The 21,684-nt window shown below is 40.3% G+C and overlaps 2 protein-coding genes across 8 annotated transcripts in view; one reads left to right on the top strand and one right to left on the bottom strand.

Annotated features, from left to right (window-relative positions):
• RTN4IP1 (reticulon 4 interacting protein 1) overlaps positions 1 to 8,239 on the bottom strand; it is a 45,829-nt gene extending 37,590 nt beyond the window's left edge. For all 3 annotated transcript variants that reach the window (XM_044244720.1, XM_044244730.1, XM_044244710.1), the window contains exons 1-3: positions 7,599 to 8,239; positions 1,156 to 1,307; positions 335 to 403 (exon numbers count right to left, since the gene is read on the bottom strand). In XM_044244720.1, coding sequence (XP_044100655.1) covers positions 335 to 403; positions 1,156 to 1,307; positions 7,599 to 7,872 — 495 coding nt within the window. In that variant the 5' untranslated portion in view covers positions 7,873 to 8,239. The remainder of the gene's footprint in view (positions 1 to 334; positions 404 to 1,155; positions 1,308 to 7,598) is intronic.
• A 104-nt stretch (positions 8,240 to 8,343) lies between these two features.
• Positions 8,344 to 21,684, top strand: part of QRSL1 (glutaminyl-tRNA amidotransferase subunit QRSL1) — a 34,255-nt gene continuing 20,914 nt past the window's right edge. For all 5 annotated transcript variants that reach the window (XM_044244665.1, XM_044244658.1, XM_044244650.1 and 2 more), the window contains exons 1-4: positions 8,344 to 8,466; positions 16,411 to 16,570; positions 16,883 to 16,981; positions 18,226 to 18,322. In XM_044244665.1, coding sequence (XP_044100600.1) covers positions 8,443 to 8,466; positions 16,411 to 16,570; positions 16,883 to 16,981; positions 18,226 to 18,322 — 380 coding nt within the window. In that variant the 5' untranslated portion in view covers positions 8,344 to 8,442. The remainder of the gene's footprint in view (positions 8,467 to 16,410; positions 16,571 to 16,882; positions 16,982 to 18,225; positions 18,323 to 21,684) is intronic.

The following is a 21,684-nucleotide window of genomic DNA, read 5'->3' as shown; positions in this document are numbered from 1 at the left end:
TCTTGCTTCTGTTGATGATTAACCGGTATGCTCCATTTGGTATATTTGGTTTCAACTGCTTGTTCTGGGTAAAACTGAGAAACACAGCAGGGTTTCTAGATCCCACTCCAAATCCCTGCTCCGGGAGACAAAGAGCCGCTTTGCAGGCAGTGTTACTAAAGGACATCAAATACTTTTTTTACTCTTTCAAAAATTCCTATTCTCTATCTTAGCTCTTTCAAAACTACCCATAAAACACAAACCCAATGTGAAAAGCAACCAGTTATTTCAGAGATATTTGTCAGTCTTTGTTTATACTTTCTAATGGCATTTCGGCACAGAGTTGGCGAGTTACCTCATTCCCACTGACTACAACAAACTCTGACAGGGTGCCTTGTTTCCAGGGAGGAACTGCAGCCCAGACCTGAAACACACAACTTCATTAGAAACATATTTTCTGACCGAAGCTCAGCATGAGGGCTTTCCCTGACACAGACCCCGACACAGACCCCACCCTGCAAAAAAGCACAAGTCAGCAACAGGCCAGGCCAAAGAGTTATTTTCACTTAATATAAATGTAGTGCTTAGTAGGATTCTGAATTTGCCAACTCAAACCACACTGGAAGCAGATGCTAACAAATCCACCGTATTTACGGACAACTTAGAATACCGGTAAGAGCCCAGTCTCTGGGGCTTGAATCCTGGCTCCAGCACTTTCTACAGCTTGGCTTCCTCATCTTGTAAACTGTGCCTAACTTTACTTACTTCATAAGCTTTAAATGTGTTCTTTTATGAGAAGCAACTAGAACAGTGTTAGCTATCATTATGAGCTCAACTTTAATTTCTTGGTATAAAAGTTCAAAGTGACAAGTGACAGGTGATTATACCAAACTTTAGCTATTTTAAAACCATCTAACCCATAAGGTAGAAATTGTCGTTTAAAGACTTCAAGGAAAAAAAAAAAATCCCAGTCCTACATGTTTTAAAGTCTTGAAATTCTTAAACACTGGATTTTAAAAAGTTCAAGTATGGCCAAGCTCTTTTGGAATAGTTAGTGAAAATTGTAACAACAGAACAAAGAAAATGAAAGTTCTAGCCCTTTAAAAGGTCAAGGATACATTTACTTCCAAAAGCAACAAAATGAAATCTGCATATTTAGAAAAGGAGTTAACTCACCTCATCTCCTGGCTTGAAGTACCTCACATCAAGTCCACATTCCATCACCACACCAGAGACATCCCGACCCAGAGTCAGGGGAAATTCTTCTCCTTTGGTTTTAATATGTAAAGGATCACGTTTTATATTTAAAGCCGTAGCCCCATAACCACCTGTGAAATACAATTTATCGGTTTCCTCCAAAACAATGAAATTATTTAAAAACCACTAGAGAGTACATGCCAGATTCTATCCTCAAGATGTAGATTACAAAATAATCAACCTCACAATTTTTTTTTATCATCACACTTGAACCCACAAAAACAAGGGATGTTGTTCTTTCCAAAGAAAACTACTTGGAAGGTTATAACCATTTTCAACTAAAGCGACCGCTGCTCAAAATGTTTTTGAAATTCCAATTCTGAAGTTGCCTTTAGACCTTTTGGTATTTCCTTATATAATTTTAGTCTTTGAAAATGGTTTCTTTTATTCATTCATGAACTTTTTAAAAAAAAATCCATTATTTGAATAATTGATTTTTTTTTTTTTAAGATTTTATTTATTTATTTGACAGAGTTCACAAGTAGGCAGAGAAGCAGGCAGAGAGAGAAAGGACAGAAAGCAGGTTTCCTGCTGAGCAGAGAGCCCTATGTGGGTCTCTATCCCAGGACCCTGGGATCATGACCTGCACCGAAGGCAGAGGCTTTAACCCACTGAGCCACCCAGGCGCCCTCATTCATGAACTTTTAAACAACAAAATTGTTTGGCGCCAAGTCTAGTGAAAAAGATAAAAAATGATAAAGCTGTTTGAAGTCAACAAATAGTATCAAATACTATACCCATGCCTAACATCGGTCTAAGAAGAATGTTCCCCGTATCTCCCAAAATGCTTCTAGAACATCTCTGAAGTAAGTGCATATATTAGTGAGTGGGAGAAAAAAAACAAACCATTTACTACCTCTATTCTGATATGTCAAGTTAACTGCTTTATTATACATATTTTTTAAAATATTTACATAAATATCAGTTAAGTAGACCTGAAGACATTCTAATCATACTTTTTTGTTTCAAATAAATTGGCCATCTACAATAGCCCAAAGTAGTTTATTACAAAGCTTCAACATATAAAAATGACTTTTCTAGGACACAAAATTATGTGCCATAGCCTCTTCCACTTGCCATTTCTCTGAGACCATTTCTGCTAGGTGAGACACTCCAAGATAAGCACTCTTTCCACCTTTCTCATGTCATGTTCCACAATTTATGTTCTGAAATCACTAAACCACTCCCTGAGTCCCCCCCCCCAACCCACCCATAAAGGTAGCACTTTAGATCTTAAAGATAAAAACCAGCAAAGGAAACGGAGAAGGCTTGACCAGTGAAGAGTGGTCCCACAGGCCAAGGCAAGAAGGTCATTTCAAGAAGTTAAATGCTGGGGCACCTGGGTTGGTCTGTTAAGCCTCCAGGTTTCTACTCCCAGCCTATCTCAGGGTGGTGAGATGGAGCCCACCTTGGACTCTGCACTCAGCAGGGAGTCTGTGTGAAATTCTCTCTCCCTCTCCCTCTGCCCCTACCCCCTACACCTGCTCATGGACTGTCTCTAAAAATAAATAGATCTTAAGAAAGAAAAAAAAAAAAAAAAGTCAAAGGCTGACAGGTAGAACAGTTTCTAAGATGAGGTCAAAAGCTGCCGTATGTTTTTTTAAAAAACCAAACCAAACGTCTGATCTAACAACACAGAGGTCTTTGGTGACCTTGTGAGCCATTGCTGTGGCCTGCGGCGCTAGAAAGAGAACGGGAAAGAGAGAACTGGAGACCTGAGACCATTCAACTCTCTCAAGCAGTTTTTGCTATGACGGGGAGCACAGAAATGGAAATAGCAACTGGAGGGGCACAGGTAAGATGGGGAAAGGATTTCTGAGTGTCTCCCCCCGACTCAAGAGGGGAGAAGTAACAGCAAGTCTGTATGCTAATGGGAATGATCCAGGAGAAAGGAAAGAATGATGATGCAGAAAAGAACTTCTCCAACAGTGCTCCTGAGCTGATGGAAGGGGATGGAATCAGGAACCCACATGGAGGGTTGGCCTTAGGTAGGAACAAGGAAGTTAATCCATTTAGCGGGAGGGAAGGGGAGCGGATACAGGGGGAGAGGACAGGTGGGTGGATTGTTAGAAGTTGCTTTTCTAATTTAAAAAAAAAAAAAAAAAATCAAGACACATGGTAGAGAGTGTTTGAAAAGTTGGGATAGTCCCAGAAAATCTAAGCTGATGGCCATCATGCCAATATTACGTATTTGCCATCTGGCTAGTTAGGCATGCACCTCCCATTAGGGGGAAGGAAAACAACTTCACATGTAATACTCACGGAAGTCACGTTTCACTTTTCCTGTTTTTTTTTTTTTTTTTAAGATTTTATTTATTTATTTGACAGAGAGAAATCACAAGTAGTCGGAGAGGCAGGCAGAGAGAGAGAGAGGGAAGCAGGCTCCCTGCTGAGCAGAGAGCCCGATGCGGGACTCGATCCCAGGACCCTGGGATCATGACCTGAGCCGAAGGCAGCGGCTTAACCCACTGAGCCACCCAGGTGCCCTCACTTTTCCTGTTTTATATTCCTTTTCCATTAATAAAACACAATTACACAATTACTTGCTGAAATTCCTACGTGGTGTGAGCAAAAAAGTGGGTATTTAGACATGGCAGAGTGGAGCTACAGAAAAGGCTTCAGTCCCTTCTGAGGCGCAGAGTCTGCAGGACAAGTTTGCTCGAGTTTTCCCGGTTAATGGAGTAGCCCTGCCTTACTGGGACCAGCCAAACAAGCCCCAAATCCAGAAAGCAGCTGCTAGCAAGGACCTACTCGGGAACAGAAATAAACGGGGGCTCTTAGGAGCTTCATCCCATCATTAGAGGTTGCCAGTTTTAACTGGCTCAGAGATGGGATGATTTGGAAAATCCTAAGGTCATCGATTTCGGAGACTTTAATCTCATCTAAAGAAATCCAACATTGTCGGTAGGATGCTGTTGCCTATGTATTTTTCCTCTTTTAAGATTATTCATTTATTTAGCCATTTACATGATTTATGATTTTACACCCAATAATAGTGGCTATCTCCAGAAAAACACCCTGGCTTCATAGCTCCTTACATTCCTGTTTAGAGAAAGAACTGCTTCCTACAGTTTATAATCTTTTATTTATTTATTTATTTATTTATTTGACACAGAGAGAAAGAGAGAGAGAGAGAGAGATCACAAGTAGGCAGACAGGCAGGCAAAGAGAGAGGAGGAAGCAGGCTCCCCGATGAGCAGAGAGCCCAATGCAGGGCTCGATTCCAGGACTCTGGGATCATGACCTGAGCCAAAGACAGAGACTTAACCCACTGAGCCACCGAGGTGCCCCAGTTTATAATCTTCTACTCAGTATTTTATCTCTGCAAGCTACCATTTCAGGTATCTTCTGCAACAACAATCACACATCCTCCCAAAAAAAAGACCCATGAGCAGGAAATATGATAACTTACAAATAACAGAACTCGGTTAAGTTATAAAAAACTAAGATGTCTCAAGAACACCACATGAAAGTAAATGCATCACGATATTACATTGTTAAATAGCAGCCAAGAAAGTCGAGATCCAGGCATCCTACTGAAATGAAAACGTACGCCAAACAAATTGTGCCTGTGCATTCAAAGAAATTAAAAGTTAACAGATCTCAAAGAAGACAAAATGTACAAATTACTCAAGGTGAAAACGCCACTAATTTTAGTTTGCAATCTTAAGTTAGAACGAAAATTTTAAAAGGACACAAAAATAAAGACTGAATGACAACTTCATTGTGAAGCACTGAAACAGGTAGTGGTTGGTAGACCGTGGGATCCACCACCGAAGGATTTATAGTCAAAGGAGATGAAAAAATATACTGATCATTGGGTATAAACCTAATGTTTAAAGACATAAGCTATAAAAACTAAATTATCTTCATACCTAATATAAGTGAATAAAGTAAAACACTATACCCAACTAGTAGTAGCACGTCTTACTTCAGAGCAAAGAAAAAGAACATAAATAGGGATTTCATGGGACAATAAGAGTCATCCTTAATAGGGATGTCCTCTCTCTCTCTCTCTCAAATAATTAAATAAATCTTTTTTAAAATGACAGAAAAAGTCCACGTTAATGGGGAGTTGTCTAGCTATAAACCCTTTAAGAATCCAAGTCTTTCCTCAAATCCCTTTCCCAAAAAGCTGTGTATAATAGGTATTCCTCATACTGTCTAGACTGGCACAGTCCAACAGAAAAATAATGCAAGCCACATATGTCATTTTAACTTTCCTAGTAGCCATTAAAGAAGAATAAAATTTATCTTAATATTTCATTTAATATATTCAAAATAGTATCAGGTCAAAGTGTAATCAATATAAATTAATGAGATCTTTTACGTTCTTTTTTTTTTAAAACTAAGTGTTTGAAATCCAGTGTGTATTTTATACTAACATCTCAATTCAAACTAGCCACATATCAGTTGCTTGACACTCACCTGGGACTAGTGGCTACCATATTGGACAGCCCAAGCCCAGGACCCGGAGATCATGTCCTGAGCCGAAGGCAGTCACTTAAACAACTGAGCCACCCGGGCGCCCTGATGTCCTTTCTTTTCAATAATCTGTACAAGGCTGGATTTTCTTCACTAACTTCACCTAATATATTGCAATAGATTGAATACAGAAGTTCATGGAAATCCATCTGTCTTATAAACCAGAAAGCAAAGAGATAAGCAAAAGTATAAAACAATGATACTCTTCTCACTAAAACTTTTTGCTTATTTTGGAAAATAGCTATTTTTCATAGTAAGCACTTTGAAGTAGGTCCTATGCTCTACCAACTACTACCTGTTCCAATGCTTCACCTATGTAGTTGCCTCTCATTTTTATGTCATTTTTAATAAAGAAATTTATTTAATTGAGAGAGAGAGAGAGGACATGCACACTCAGGGAAGAGGGAGAGGAAGAGAGAGAATCCTTAAGCAGACTACCGGCTGAGCGCAGAACTCCACGTGGAGCCCTGTCCCAGGACTCTGAGATCATGACCTGAGCCGAAATCAAGAATTGGTTGCCTAACTGGCTGAGCCACCCAGGAGCCCCTTCATATCATTTTATAATTCTATCCTGATTTAATTTTGTAATGTTAACACCAAAGGAGTTTACTGTATTTTTAAATGAGTAAAAATTTTAAATTTGCTCTTCTAATTTCTAATAAGACAAATATTGATAGCTGTAACTCACACAAACAAAAGCCCATTGTAATTATTAAGAGGTTGAAGAGATCTCAAGATCAAGAAATGAGAATTGACATCCTAATCATCATATAGCTCCTGGAAAATAGGAGGAAAAATAAGAAAATGCCAGTCTCAACACTTCTCCATAAACTTCACAAAATGATTCATTCTATCATTAATTCTAATTTTATAATTGCTTTATATAAACCAAGACATTTAATCACTCATAGTTCACATACAGTAACTGTTAAAAGGCAATCGGATAAAAACTGTTACATGCAAGGCCTTCAAAACACAGACCTATGGTTAAACTGCATATGGCAGCTTATTATTATTTTTTTAATAACATGGAGTTTAACTAACGAATCACTCCAAGAGATTTAAAAAAATTTTTTTTGATTTTTTAAAATTTTTTAAGATATGGGTGAGGAATATTTTTGTCATTATTTTCCCCAAAGTTAAATTCACAAATAGTAATCAATCTTTTCAGCACTATACTAATTACATGGTGTATATATTTTTAAGGAATATAGTGCTCTCCAAGCTTTGTCAATATTCCCCAGCAGAAATTAAGAGCCACCCAGGTGCCCCTTCATACCATTTTATAATTCTATCCTGATTTAGGGATGGTAACATTCCCATTTAAGATGAAACACACAGGAAAGGGTATTTTAACTGTCTAGGGCAAAAATGCAACAGCAGGAATGAGGAAAGTACTATGCCCTATCATATCTGGCATCTGTCCTGCTTTGCCCCATGCAGCAATAAGTAAAAATGTGAATAGTGGGAGAGCAATTATTTATAAAAAATGCAAATTGTGAACTGATGTGAAAACATAATCGTTAACCTCCAAAACCCGCAATGGCCCTCAGAATACCACCAAGTTCCCAGGAGAATATAACAAAAAGTTAGCTGTGGAACCCAAATTAACTCAAATTCCGATTTATATTTTAAGGAAACATTTCCAAAGGTGTATTTGCTTATATTTCGCAAAAGACTAAAGTATACCATGAACACTGCAATTTCAAAAACCTGAGAAGGATTATCTGAGATACTGTCAAACACCTAAACTATTCCTTTGTGTTAACCAAAGAAGTGCAGTCAGAGAACAACTGATTTTTAAAAACTGATCCCTGATGAAACTCTGAATTAAAAAAGAAAAGAAAGGTAAGGAGAAATGTCTTTCGAAAACTTACTTCTCATATTAACATCTATAGGATTCACACTTGCAGCGTGAACTTTGATAATAACTTCATTTGGATAGTGTATGACCGGTATCATCATGTTCTGAGTAAATCGAAGCACTTCATTCTTCCCGTATTTATCTATCACCCAGGCAGGCATGACAGTGCTCCTTGGAGAGGTAGTACTAATCTTTCTAACTGAAAGCTTTTGTACCGCGCGGCTTCTCCAGAAGCAAACCGCGTTACATGCGTTTCTTCTAAGCACACAGGTTTTCAGAAATTCCATTGCAAACCCCCGAATTAGGTCAAATTCTGCCAAACACACTGGCCGATTTCAAAGTTGAGAATTCAAAAATGAAGTCAGCCTAACTAATGGAGCAAATGAAGGCAGAAGAATATAGAATTATTCTGCTCTTCCCATCCGAAAAGCCCCAATTAACGTTCCGGTCAATATTCTGTCCATTCTCCTCTTTCCTTACACCCTCTCCCCTTTGAAAAGCAAAAACAAAACCCCTAGAATCCAGCCCTGTCCAGGAAGCCCCCGGCAGAATAAGCGAACTCCGCTCGCGAACCAGACGCCAGAGAAAATCAGAACCTCCTCGACTCCCTCCGAGACCCTAGCGGGAGTCTCCTTACGACCCGCTCTCCTTCGCTCCAAGAGTTGCTTTGCGGCGCCAACCAATCGCGAGCAAAGATCATTTCCCCGAGCAACAATTCGACCAATCTAAGTACTTGGTGTTGAAAGGTGCAAGGACGATTAAAGATGGCTGCGCCCATGTAATCCCCGGCGCGGGTGTTGACCTCTTGCTACAATTTGTCACCTGGGCCTTGTGGCGGCAGGCTAGGCACGAGGACCATGCTGGGCCGGACCCTCCGAGAAGTGAGTGGAACTGGCTGCTGAGAGCCCAGGGAGGTCAGAAAGATCCTCGGAGTCCGTGGACAAGGAGACCCGGGGTCTGACCTGCATCTTGGTCAGCCTCGCCGTCTCCCTTCCTGGAACTGGGTGGGGGCTTCAGATCTTTGGGGCGTTCAGCTGTACTCCCTCTACCCATTCTGGAGTTAGGACCTCAGCAAGGGAGCTTTACGCAGAGCGGTGGAAGCGTACACAGGTTTCTATCAATTAGACGTTTGCTAAGGCTGCGGTCAGACCCCTGATGGATGGCCCCTCAGACTGGGCTCCGCCAGTCCACTTCAGTCTCCTTCTGTTCCCTGCATTCATCTGATGCAGTTCCCGCTAAGAAACTCAGCAAATCTGTACTTTGCAAAATACAGATGAGTAATTTTTAGTTTCTCCTGCTTTCATATATTCTCTAAACTTCAACTATACCAAAGATACCAAAGATTCCCTCACCTGTGTCTTCATAGCCTAGATATAATTTTTAAACTCTAGGCTAATATTTGTAAATGCCCTCTGGACATCTCTTCTAAATACCCCATAACCACCTCCACGGAATTTAACCAAAGTTGACTTCAGCATTGTAACAGGACCACTTTCTTATCTCTCAGTTTCCATCTTAACAAACAAAAACCTGATTTCTGAATTCTTAATATTCTCTATTTAGTAGCACAACCCTTATCCCAGTTGCCTTTACGTTCTTTCTCATCTGTCATATCCAGTAAATCATCAAACCCTGTTAATTCTGTTTTGAATTTGTGTCTGTAAATTTTCTTAACTTACTCTGCTGTTAAGGCTTCAGTTCATGTCTCCTTGCTTTCTGGCCCATATCTCTCAATCTGGAGAACTGTCTGCAGGCCCGCTGTTAAAAGAATCGCGTCTGGCTCTTGTTAAAACCACAGCTGTGTCCCACTTTGGCAGCTCTGTGATTTGAGGACTGAAGTATATGGTTAACCAGAGTTCCAGGCAATTCTGCTAAGTAGAGTTTGAGGACCTACCCTGCCTTCCATCTTCCTATCTTATCTTCACCTGGGAAATCTTCAACACCCTAACCCCCTTTCGGTATCCTTTTAGAAAGCTATAAATTATTATAACTTAAAATTGACAGGCATTTAATAATAAATAGTTCTTCCCACAATACATTAGTATTTTACCATCATAATATGGCTTCTGGCTCTGCTACATATTTATGTACAGTAAATTCCTCTACTAAAGAATCCAATTTGTTCTTTAAAAAAATTGTTTTAAAATGAAATGCAAAATACAGTATGTCCTTTTTCTGCCCTTTCCCCCTTCAGCACTCCCTTTTTCGTGTCACCCCTTTCTGATGTTGTTGAGTGAGCTCCTGTGAGAAACAACTTTTGCCTCCGGGGGAAAAAAAACAGGAGAGCTGACCTAAGGTACATAAAAGCTTGCATGAGCAGGATTACATTCACTAAATAACTCCTTTAACAAATATATGTTGATGCCTGCTGTGCACAAAACATTATTTGGTAGACATTTTCCCAGCCCAAAAAATATCTTCTCTCCTCTCTGTATTTTTCCCCCACATCATTGTACCATTGCCCATATTCTACCAATTGGAGGTTAATTAATTTAGTACACGTTTTCTTTTAAATATGTAAAGATGCCTTGGAGGGTCAGTTTATTCCCATTGTTGTGAATTACAGTAGTTTAATAAAAATTTATCTCCATCACACTCTAGTTGATAGAATCAATTTGAAGAAAGGGAGAATTTGCTGGGGAGAAACTGTAGAGTTTTGAGGCAATGTTGGGGACCTACGTGAGCCTAGAGTAGCAGAGGAGGCTGGGAAGGAAGCACTAAAAGGAGGTAACATGCCAAATAGGAGGTAAAAGTCCTATTTCTTTTTTTTTTTTTTTTTAAAGATTTTATTTGTTTGTCAGAGAGAGAGGGGGAGAGAGTGAGCACAGGCAGACAGAGTGGCAGGCAGAGGCAGAGGGAGAAGCAGGCTCCCTGCCGAGCAAGGAGCCCGACGTGGGACTCGATCCCATGACGCTGGGATCATGACCTGAGCTGAAGGCAGCTGCTTAACCAACTGAGCCACCCAGGCGTCCCAAAAGTCCTATTTCTTGAGTTTTATGCAGGTACATTCAGGAAAGAGGAGGAGTCTCACTTTCACCTTCCTCTTTTATAGCATGATCCCAGTGTTTCCAGGAGCCACACCCCAGGCTAATATTGATCCTTAAGTTATTAATATATATTCAGTAGGCTTGGTGGGGGTCTACCTAAGAACACTTAATTATTGTTCTATGGGAAAACAGATTCCAAATTTTAAACAACTCAGTTATTCATTCATTCAACTAACATTTAGTGAGCACCTCTGTGTTCCAGACACAGAATGAACATGAAGACAAACAGAAGTTCCTGTCCTCATGAAGCCTGCATTTTTGTGGGGAAACAGGCATTAAATAAGTTTGGGTTTTTTTTTAAGTAAATAATATAATCACAGGTAATATAAGTACTATGAAGATTGATTAAGCAGGCTATAGTGTGAGAACTAGAGCAGGGAGCCAGGAAAGGTTTTTCTGACAGTATGTTTAAGTGATCTAAAGGATATGAAGGGGAAGACCTGGGAGAATAGTATTTCAGGCAGAGGGAACAGTAAGTGCAAAGAGTCTGAAGCAAGAGCAAGCTTGACATATTCAGGAGTGGCAAGAAGGCCAGCATACCTGGAGAAAGGAGAATGAAGAGAATAGTGTGAGATGAGTTTAGAAAGATGAACCGGAGCAGATCATGGAAAACTTGAGGCTGTGCTGAGGAGTGTGGATTTATTCTAAGTGTAATGGGAAGCCTCTGGAAAGTTCTGAGTATGTGGATATGATCGGATTTAAAATTTAAAAAGTTCCTCCGGTTATTCCTAAAGATGTGTTCTATAGGAAAGCAAGTGAGGAAGCAGGAAGATAAGTTAGAAGGCAAGAGATGATGGTAGCAGAGGTGGGGTGGCCCTAGAGGTGATGTGAAATGGGATTGTTTTTTAAGTTAGGGCTTGCTGATGAGGGAAAAAGAAGAATGAAGGAGGATGGTTAGATTTTTGGCTTGGGCAGTTGGAAAAATGGTAACATCAAGATGGGGAAGAGGTTTTTGTCCCCCCACTTTTTTTCTTTTAATTAAGGTATAATTGACATAGAACATTATATTAGTTGCAGCTGTACAACATAATGTTTTGGTATTTGTATACACTGCAAAATGATCACAATAAGTCTAGCTTTTCCCTGTCACCATATAAAGTTTACATAATGTACGGAACAGTATTATTGACTCTGGTCACCATATTGTACATTATATCCCCATGACATTTTTCTTATGACTGGAAGTCTGTGCCTCTCGTACCTTTTCCCATTTTGTGCATCCATCAATCTGTTCTCAGCATCTATGAGTTTTGTTTTGTTTTTTAGATTCCACATATAAGTGAAATCATACAGTATTTATCTTTTTCTGACTTGTTCCTCTTAGCATTATACTCTCAAGATCCATCCATGTTGTTGCAAATGGCAAGATTTCATTCTTTTTATGGCTAATATTCCACTGTTACATACCACTTCTCCCTTAGCCATTCCGTCGACCAATGAACATAAGGGTGCAGTATCTTTTCGAATTAGTGTTTGCATTTCAACTAAAAACACAGAATTGGAATTGCTGGATCATGTGATAGTTCTATTTTTAGTTTTTTGAGGACCCCCGTACAGGAGAGGCTCTTAGGAAGCATATTTGGAAAGAGAAGAGTTAATCAAGACTTCTGTTCTGGGCATGTTAATTTGGAGACGCCTACTAGCTATCCAAGTGAAGATGTCAGTTAAGCAGGTGGATATCTAAGAATTTGGAGATCAGAAAAGCAGTGAGATATGAAGATATAAATTGGCCAGAGTATAGACTATAATAAAAGTATGTGGCCAGATAAGAACAGCCAGGGAATTGAGTACAAAAACAGAAGAAGGCCTAAAACTTTCCAACATTTAAGAGGTCAGCATGAGGAAGCAGAGCCAGCAAAAGAGAGGTGAAGGAATGATCAGTAAGGCAAGAGGGAAACCAGGTCTCGGTGTCGTGAAACACAAGTGAAAAGCTTCCAGAGGAGAGTGCTCTCTGAAGTTGAATGCTCCTGAGAAGTACTTGTAAGACGAGGACTGAGCAGTGACTGCTGGATTTAGGAATGTGAGGTTGCTAGTCTTCTTGATGCAATTTCTTGAAACATTGGAGACAAAAGCGTGAATGGAGTGTGTGCATAGGTACCTGTCAGCTGGATACTCAGGCCTCAAGGGCTCTCCTATACCTTCAGCATTAATCAAGACAATTCTTTTTAAAAGATGGTTCTTTTAAAAAAAAAAAAAGGGTGAAGGAAAAGTTTGGCTGAAATGAGGTCAAGAAGTGAGAGGCCAGGTGTCTCTACGTTATGTGAAGTCTGAAACCAACCAGAATAACAACTTCTGATGCTCTCTGTAAAGTTAATAGTTTGGAAACAGGAACAGTCCTTGACTGAATCATAGCAACTTGGCTACTTTCTAGCTTTGTGACCTCATGCAGGAACTTTAGTTTTTTATCTATAAAAAGAAAATAATAATACCAACCCCTCATAGTGGATATAAAGATTAAATGAAATATAAAGCATCGGTGGGTGGGGGGGATGGTTGAACAAGATGATGGGGATTAAGGAGGGCACTTGCTCTGATGAGCACCAGGTGTTGAATGGAATTGTCCAAACACTATATTGTACACTTGAAACTAACAGAACACGATGCTAAATATACTAGAATTAAAATCAAATTTTAAAAATCTTAAAAAAAAAAAAAAGAAATATATGGGGTGCCTGGGTGGCTCAGTGGGTTAAAGCCTCTGCCTTCGGCTCAGGGCATGATCCCAGGGTCCTGGGATGGAGCCCCGCATAGAGCTTTTTGCTTGGCGGGGAGCCTGCTTCTCCGCCACCCCACCCCCACCTTGCCTGCCTCTCTGCCTACTTGTGATCTCTTATTTGTCAAATAAAATCTTAAAAAAAAAGAAAGAAAGAAATATAAAGCATCTAGGATAATAACTAAGTGCCTTTATTGACATTAATTTTGTTATAGGGACAAATGGACTAAATTATATGTATTTACACTTATCTTTTCCCCTAGTTTCTAAGAAGAGTGGCTCCTGAGGAAGATTTTTTATTTTTTCTAAGAAGCTGTATTATTTTTCCGTTGGTGCCTAACAAATTAATATAAACTTTTTGGCTTAAGATAATCCTATTCTCATCTTACAGTTTTGTGGGTCAGGCATCCAGAAATGGCATAGCTGGGTTCTCTGCTCACAAGAGTCTCACAAGGCTGAAGTCAAGGGGTCAGCCAAGTCTGTGGTTTCATCTGAAGCTAAGGGTCCCCTTTCAGTCTCATCAGTTGCTGGCAGAGTCTGTTTCTTTGCAGTGGTAGGACTGAGGTCCCCATTTTTTTCTTGACTGTGTGAGTGGTGGAGCAAATGAGCTGAATGGACAGGAGCTGTGGGATAGCTCAAATGGAGGTTTTGGAGGTCATAGAGATATTGTTTATGACGCAGTCTGAGCTGAGTTGGTAACTGGGGCAAGGTGAAGGAAAAGTTTGCCCAAAATGACGTCAAGAACTGAGAGGCCAGGTGTCAGTGTACATTACCTGAAGTCTGAAATCAACCAGAATAACAGCAGGAGCCACTATAAAGATCAAAGAGAGCTAAGTGGGAAAATCTTCAATGAATGGAAAGGAGTACTGGGAGAGGTGGATTCACACCCCAGGGAGAGTGATCTAAGCTCCTCCAAGGCCTGTTCTTCAGCTGAGCTGGCGTTTCTGAATGAAGCGGGGAAGAGGAAGGCACTGAGGAGTGAGGAGGATGCACGTGCTCCCTTCCCCCACTCAACTCTGCTCCTTGGTGCCTGGAAGCTAAAACGGTCATCGCTTGAGAAAGCTGCAGGAGAAGCAGGGCTCTCAAGGAAAAGCCTACTTTCCATTAGAGAAAAGAAGTCAGGGAGAGCGAGTCCAGTTTAACAAAAACTTTTAGAGTTGATTTCATCTTATATTCAGCTCTGCCACCTTCAGTTTTGCCCCAGGAAAGCTGCACTGTTCGATTTCACACTCCTTATGCTCAGGCCATTCTAGCTAGTTAGCGTCTTTGTTTTCATTTCTCTGCTCCAATTCTCTTACTGACTTTCTCAAATCTGGATTTCCTAAGAATGGTCCTAATGAAGATCAACACCATTTAAAATGAGTGCTCCCAGACAATCTCATTTCTTGCCCTTGTAACCACAATCGTTAATGCCTTTCCCTTGTATTCTTGTACCAGCTGGCAAGTCAGAAAGCAGCCTGAGGATAGTAGATATTAGGAAACTTCGGGAGAGGCAAAGAAAGAAAGAGAGGCATAATTTTCTTCATTACCTCAGTTTGGCTGTGGCATCCCTCAGCTGCCCCGCCCCTTCTTGGGTCCCTCCCCCAGCCGCCCCTCAGCCATGCTTTCCTTCTCTTGCGCATCAGCCTTAAGGGACCTCTCCGTTCCTGTTCCCGCTGATTTGCTCCTCTAAAACCCTCAGCCTTAAGAGTACCGCTGCTTTGATGATTTATTCCACAGCCGAGAGCAGATGACTGGCAGATTTTCCGCTCAAATGCAGACTGCTGTTGCTTGGTGGATGTGGGACACCTGGAGATGCGGTCCGCTCAGAGGAGGAACTGAGCTTGTGCCGGCACAGAGAGGTGGTGAAAGGGCACGTGTTATAACGTTCCGTCTACCCTGTGCTACTGTGTGGCTTCGGACAGATCACGAACCTCTCTGAGCTCCAGTTTCTGCATCTGTAAAGTGAGGGTTAATAAGATGACAACTTACGTGGTTGTGTTAAGGTTAAGTGAGGTAGTAACACATGTAAGTAAAGCAACGGTATCTGGCTCCTGGTAAATACTCAGTAAATTGTACTCCACCCCCATCCACCTTCTCCCTGAGCCCTCATCTCATCCAGCTCTGTTTTGGATAATCTGCAAAGCTTGGGTGTCGTCTTTGACTTATTATTCATTGCTTTTATCTAATTAGTAAGCACTTACTATTACTTCCTCCAGGAAGTATTAAATAGTCATCACTTCAAGGTTCACTTACTATAAACATATAGACTCTGGCCACTTGTGGTGCAGTTGATCCTAACGCTTTCTTTACCAGCCCTTCTAACACATCCAATACAGGATGGCGGAGAAGTTTGGTTTTAGTGTGCTTTTTGAACCCATATTTTATAAGCATTTTTCTCAATCTGTAGTGGCTCTTACTCGAATTCTGCAGTAACATATAAAGATCTCACTTGGAGCCATAAGGTCCTGCAGGGGCTTGTTGGGTCTGTTGCTCTCACTCTGTACCTGCCTGTGTTCCGGCCAAGCCACCCTCTGCACAATCTACCCCCATTCGTGTCCCACCCGCACCAAGCCTCTGCTCCTACTAGAGGCCATGGCACCTGAACCCCTGCCCTTGGGGATGCAAACCTGACTTAAAAACAGCACATTCCTGGAACGCCTGGGTGGCTCAGTCGTTAAGCATCTGCCTTCTGCTCAGGTCATGATACCAGGTTCCTGGGATCTAGCCCCGCCTTGGGCTCCCTGCTCAGTGGGAAGCCTGCTTCTCTCTCCCGCTCCTCCTGCTTATGTTCCCTCTCTTCCTGTGTCTCTTTCTGTCAAATAAATAAATAAATCTTTAAAAAAAAAACACATTCCTTCACTCAGGCGAGGAGAACAACCACAACTGCTGTGCCCCACACCCCCACTCAAGCTAATGGGTGCGTTACCCCCGCTCACCATGCTCCCAAGATATAGAGCTTTCTTGGTTTTGAATCCAAGCTTCACTTCAACATTTTACACTTCACCACTCTACCTGCCCACTCAGTATAATACTTGAGACTTCTGCAGCCTCAGTAAAAGGTTTTTGAATTGTATATATTACAGGTTTCTGCAGCACTGAAACAAGGCCAAATTACTCCAACAGAGCTCTGTCAAAAATGTCTCTCTCTTATCAAGAAGACCAAGTTTCTAAACGCTTACATTACTGTATCAGAAGAGGTGGCCTTAAAGCAAGCTGAAGAATCAGAGAAAAGATACAAGAAAGGTAAATTACTGTGAGTTATACTTAATTAGAATATTCTAGAGAAAGAATTTAATTGGATATAGCAGTTTCCATTTGGCAGGTGAGGTTTTTTTTAACAGAAAACATAGCCTTATATCAAGAACTTGCCATGAGGTACAATAAAAATAAGGCTAATGGGTATATGATGTTTTCTGATGTCTAAATGTAATAATTTCTAACATCAACTTGATTTATGAAGTACCTTTGCCAAAAACTAAAGTCACTGCAATAACTAGTATTAATGTGTCTTTATATTCTGGATATAACTCCTATTCTTTTGGTTTTTTAACGCAGGTCGCTCACTTGGGGATTTAGATGGAATTCCCATTGCAGTAAAAGATAACTTTAGCACATCCGGCATTGAGACAACTTGTGCCTCAAACATGCTGAAAGGTAAAGTTTAATTGTCCAGAGCATTAATAGTTTCATGAAAATATTTTTTCAGTTTAAATTAAAGATAAGATACTAAAGCACCAGGGTAGTCTCAGGCTAATTATATCTGCAAAAGGAGTACTTGGGCTGGAATATTTTCACTATTGGCTCTTTCGGAATGCAGAATTCCTCCTTAGAGGTAAGCCAGCTTAATGGATGTATCCCATGTTTTAGAAATCCTACTTAGGAAGGATGTTTTAGAAATCCTACTTAGGAAGATTTACTCACTGACCACCACACACACACTCAGTGCCCTCTGACTCCCACTCATCCATACCACAGGACTAGGGAGGAAATGGCTGTCATCGCCCCTCTCTTGAGGGTGGTGTGAGGGTTCGCTACTATTGTCTAGTTGTCTTTTGTTTCCCAATTCCTCCATTTCTTCTATCACTTTTATTTATCTGAGTATATAGTGATGCTTAGTTTTATTTTTTACAGTTTAGTGGGTCAGAAACAAACCAGTTTCTCAAGATTCCTGGATCCTAGAAGGAAAAAGACATGGCAAAATCTTGCTCAGAGTGCTACACACTGAAAGGAAGTCTCTGAGGAGTATGCCCCATGATAGGTGGATTGTTGTTAATTGTCTCGGAGTACACACTAGATGAAATTTCAGTTGAGAATAAAGATCTGTTTCTGACTGGAAACCGATAAAAAAATTACTATGGGATATAGCATTTCAAGTACAATGAGCAAAATAATGATGTGCAATTAGTTTCAAATGAATTGGCTACTATACTAGCATTCAGTATTGTGTAGTAGTAACTGTTAAAGTCAGTGTTTTTAGATGATAAAAGTAATGAATTTAGGGACTTTGGGTGGCTCAGTGGGTTAAAGCCTCTGCCTTTGGCTCAGGTCATGTTCTCATGGTCCTGGGATCGAGCCCCACATCGGGCTCTCTACTCAGTGGGGAGCCTGCTTCCCCCTCTCTGTCTGCCTGTCTCTCTGCCTACTGTGATCTCTCTCTGTCAAATAAATAAATAAAATCTTTAAAAAAAAAATGAATATAACAACTCCCTTTGGAAAACATAGCAATTAGCAGTAGGAAAATTAAAATTAACTAGCTTTTGGAAGAAAGTCCTATCTTCTACTCAAATTAGGAATAATGAATACATGTCATATGACCAGCTTAGTTATAGTTTAAAATCTTGTTTCTTGCATGTTCACTGTTTTCTCTCCTACAATAAAAATAACTGAATTTTTTTCAGGTTACGTACCACCTTATAATGCTACAGTTGTTCAGAAGTTGTTGGATCAGGGAGCTGTCCTGATGGGGAAAACCAATTTAGATGAGTTCGCAATGGGGTAAATAAAATTGAAATTTTCTTCTCTTGTATTTCTTTCTTTCATCTCTGTCTTTAATTTCATTAAACATAGGTAACCCAAAAGCCCTGAGGTGATTTCTTGAGGACCCTAATGCCAGTTTCTCAGTCCCTCTATGAGATTATGTTTTATTGTTTAATAGGTATACAGTCAGACCTCATTTTGGTTTTAGTTTGCATTGTCCTGATGACTAATGGTGTTAAACATCATGTGTTTATTTTGCTACCCATGTATCTTCTTTGGTGAAGAATGTATCCAAATCTTTTACCCTTTTTTTAAAAAACTGGGTTGTTTTTCTTACTGAGTTCTAAGAGTTCTTTTATATATTCTGGATTCAAGTCCATTGTTAGATAGGTAATTTGCAAATCATTTGCAAATAATTTCTCCAAGTATTTTCGTTCTCTGAACATTCCTTTCAAAGAGTGAAAGTTCCTGGGGTGCCTGGGTGGCTCAGTAGGTTAAAGCCTCTGCCTTCATCTCAGGTCATGGTCTCAGGTTCCTGGGATCGAGCCCCGCATCGGGCTGTCTGCTCCGCGGGGAGCCTGCTTCCCTTCTTCTCTCTCTGCCTGCCTCTCTGCCTACTTGTGATCTGTCTGTCAAATAAATAAATAAAATCTTTAAAAAAAATAAAAAAAGAGTAAAAGTTCCTAATTTTGATGAAGTCCACTACATCTTTTTTTCTTTTATGATCAATGCTTTTTGTATCTTTTTTTAAGATTTTATTTATTTATTTGACAGAGAGCTATCACAAGCAGGTGGAGAGGCAGGCAAAGAGAGGCGGCACCCCAATGCTTTTTGTATCTTAACTAAGAAATTTTTACTGACCCACAGTCACAAAAGATTTTTCTCCTATAAGTTGTATAGTTCTTATCTTTAGACTCATAATCCATTTGAGTTAATTTTCTTGTATGTGGTGTGAATAAAGCCAAGGTTCATTTATTTGCACGTGTCCAATAGTTCTGGCACTATTTGTAAAAAAGAAAAAGAAAGAAAAGAAAAAAAAAGATCATTCTTTCCTCATTAAATTACCTTGGTTCCTTTATCAAAAATCGGTTGGAATATGTACACACACACACACACACACACATCTATTTCTGGATTCTGTCCTGTTGATCTGCGTATATCTGTTTACTTTAATATGATGCTATATTGATTTCCGTAGCTTTATTTTTTTTTTTTAAAGATTTTATTTATTTATTTGGCAGAGAGAGATCACAAGTAGGCAGAGAGGCAGGCAGAGAGAGAGAGGAGGAAGCAGGCTCCCTGCTGAGCAGAGAGCCCGATGCGGGACTCGATCCCAGGACCCTGAGATCATGACCTGAGCCGAAGGCAGCAACTTAACCCACTGAGCCACCCAGGCGCCCTCGTAGCTTTATTTTTTAAAAGATTTTCTTCATTTATTTGCGAGAACAAGAGAGAGTAAGAAAGCATGAGTGGGCAGGAGGAGACGGGGAGGGAGGAGCAGAAGAAGAGTGAAAAGCAGGCTCCCCACTGAAGAGGGAGCCTGACATGCTTGGGATCATGACCTGAGCCAAAGGCAGATACTTAACTGAGCCTTCCAGGTGCCCCAATTCCTACAGCTTTATAGCAATAAGCTTTGAAGTTAGGTAGAAAGAGCCATTAACTTTGTTTTTCTTTTTCAAAATTATTTTACATATGCTAGGTCCTTTGCATTTCCACAGAAGTTTTAGAATCATCTTGCTGATTTCTACAAAGAAGCTTAATGAGATTTTGATTATGATTGTGTTGAATTTATAGATCGATCAAGTTGGGGAGATTTGACATCCTAATATATATCTTCTGATCCATGAACACCTTGTATCTGTCCATTTACTTAGATTTTGTTTAATTTTTCTCAGCGGTATTTTTATGATTTTCTGCATATAAATCTTCTATGTAATTTGATTTATTGCTAAGCATTTCAATATTTTTTTTTTTAGATTTTATTTATTTGAGAGTGAGAGCGTCTGCACAAGTAGGGGGGTTGCAAAGGGAGAGGGAGACTTCCTGCTGAGTGGGGAGCCCCACGATGCAGGGGTGTATCCCAGGACCCTGAGATCATGAGCCGAGCCCAAGGCAGATGCTTAACAGACCGAGCCACCCGGGCACAGCCCCCCTCGCAAGTATTTCAAATTTTTAATACTGGGCACCTGGGTGGCTCAGTGTGGTTAAGCCTCTGCTTTCAGCTCAGGTCATGATCTCAGGGTCCTGGGATCAAGCCCCACATCAGACTCTCTGCTCGGCAGGGAGCCTGCTTCCCCCCACTTCTCTCCACCTGCCTCTCTGCCTACTTGTGACCTCTCTCTCAAATAAATAAATAAAATCTTTTTTTAAAAGTAATTTTTAATGCTATATAACATGGTTATCTTTTCAATGTCTAATCGTTTGTTAGTATATAGAAATATAATTGATTTTTGTATATTGACCTTGTATCCCATGCCCTTGCTAAGCTCTCTTACTGGTTCTAGTTGATCTTTGCAGATTCTTTGGTATACTGTATGTAAATGATCATGTAGTCTACAAATAGAGACAATTTTATTTCTTCCATTTCTCTTTCTTATTGTGTTGGTTAGCTTTAGTACAACATGGAGTAGAAGTAATAAGAGCAGATATCTTTGCCTTGTTCCTGATTTGGGGGAGAAAGCATTCAGTGTGTCACCAAAAGCACTTTCTATTCTCCCTTTTATAACTCTTGTCATATTTGTAATGTTTGCTTGGTCTATGCTCCCTGTTCCATAGAAGCAGAATCTTTGACTCTGATTTGCAGTGGTATCTCTTGGCACTCTGTAATACATGTTGAATGAATTTACATGGGAGTAAACTCGAACATAGATTATTAGGACATTGCCTTGAACAGCTGATCAAAATGAACATAATCAGTGAATGTAAGTGGACATCGTGTAACACTAGATGTGATTCCCTGAGGACACACCATAATCTATGCAGTATTCCAGCTGAGAATGTTAAACCTTAAACTAATAACCAGAAAACAAAAGGTAAGTCTGAAATGAGAAACATTCTATTGAAATACGAATATTTGGAATGCCTGGGGGGTTCAGTCAGTTAAGTGTTTGCCTTTGGCTCAGGTCTTGATCCCAGGGTTCTGGGATCAAGTCCCACGTCTGGCTCTCTGCTCAGTGGGAGCCTGCTTCCTCCCCCTACTTGTACTCTGATCTCTGTCAAATAAATGAAATATTAAAAAAAAAAACTTTAGGGTACCTGGGTGGCTCAGTGGGTTAAAGCCTCTGCCTTCTGCTCAGGTCATGATCCCAGGGTCCTGGGATCGAGCCCAACATCGGGTTCTCTGCTCAGTAGGGAGCCTGCTTCCTCCTTTCTCTCTCTGT

This window comes from Neovison vison, chromosome 1, assembly GCF_020171115.1.
Source record: "Neovison vison isolate M4711 chromosome 1, ASM_NN_V1, whole genome shotgun sequence".
Classification (NCBI taxonomy): domain Eukaryota; kingdom Metazoa; phylum Chordata; class Mammalia; order Carnivora; family Mustelidae; genus Neogale; species Neogale vison.
Note: the sequence above shows the minus strand (reverse complement) of the source record. Positions and strands in the feature narration are given on the sequence as shown.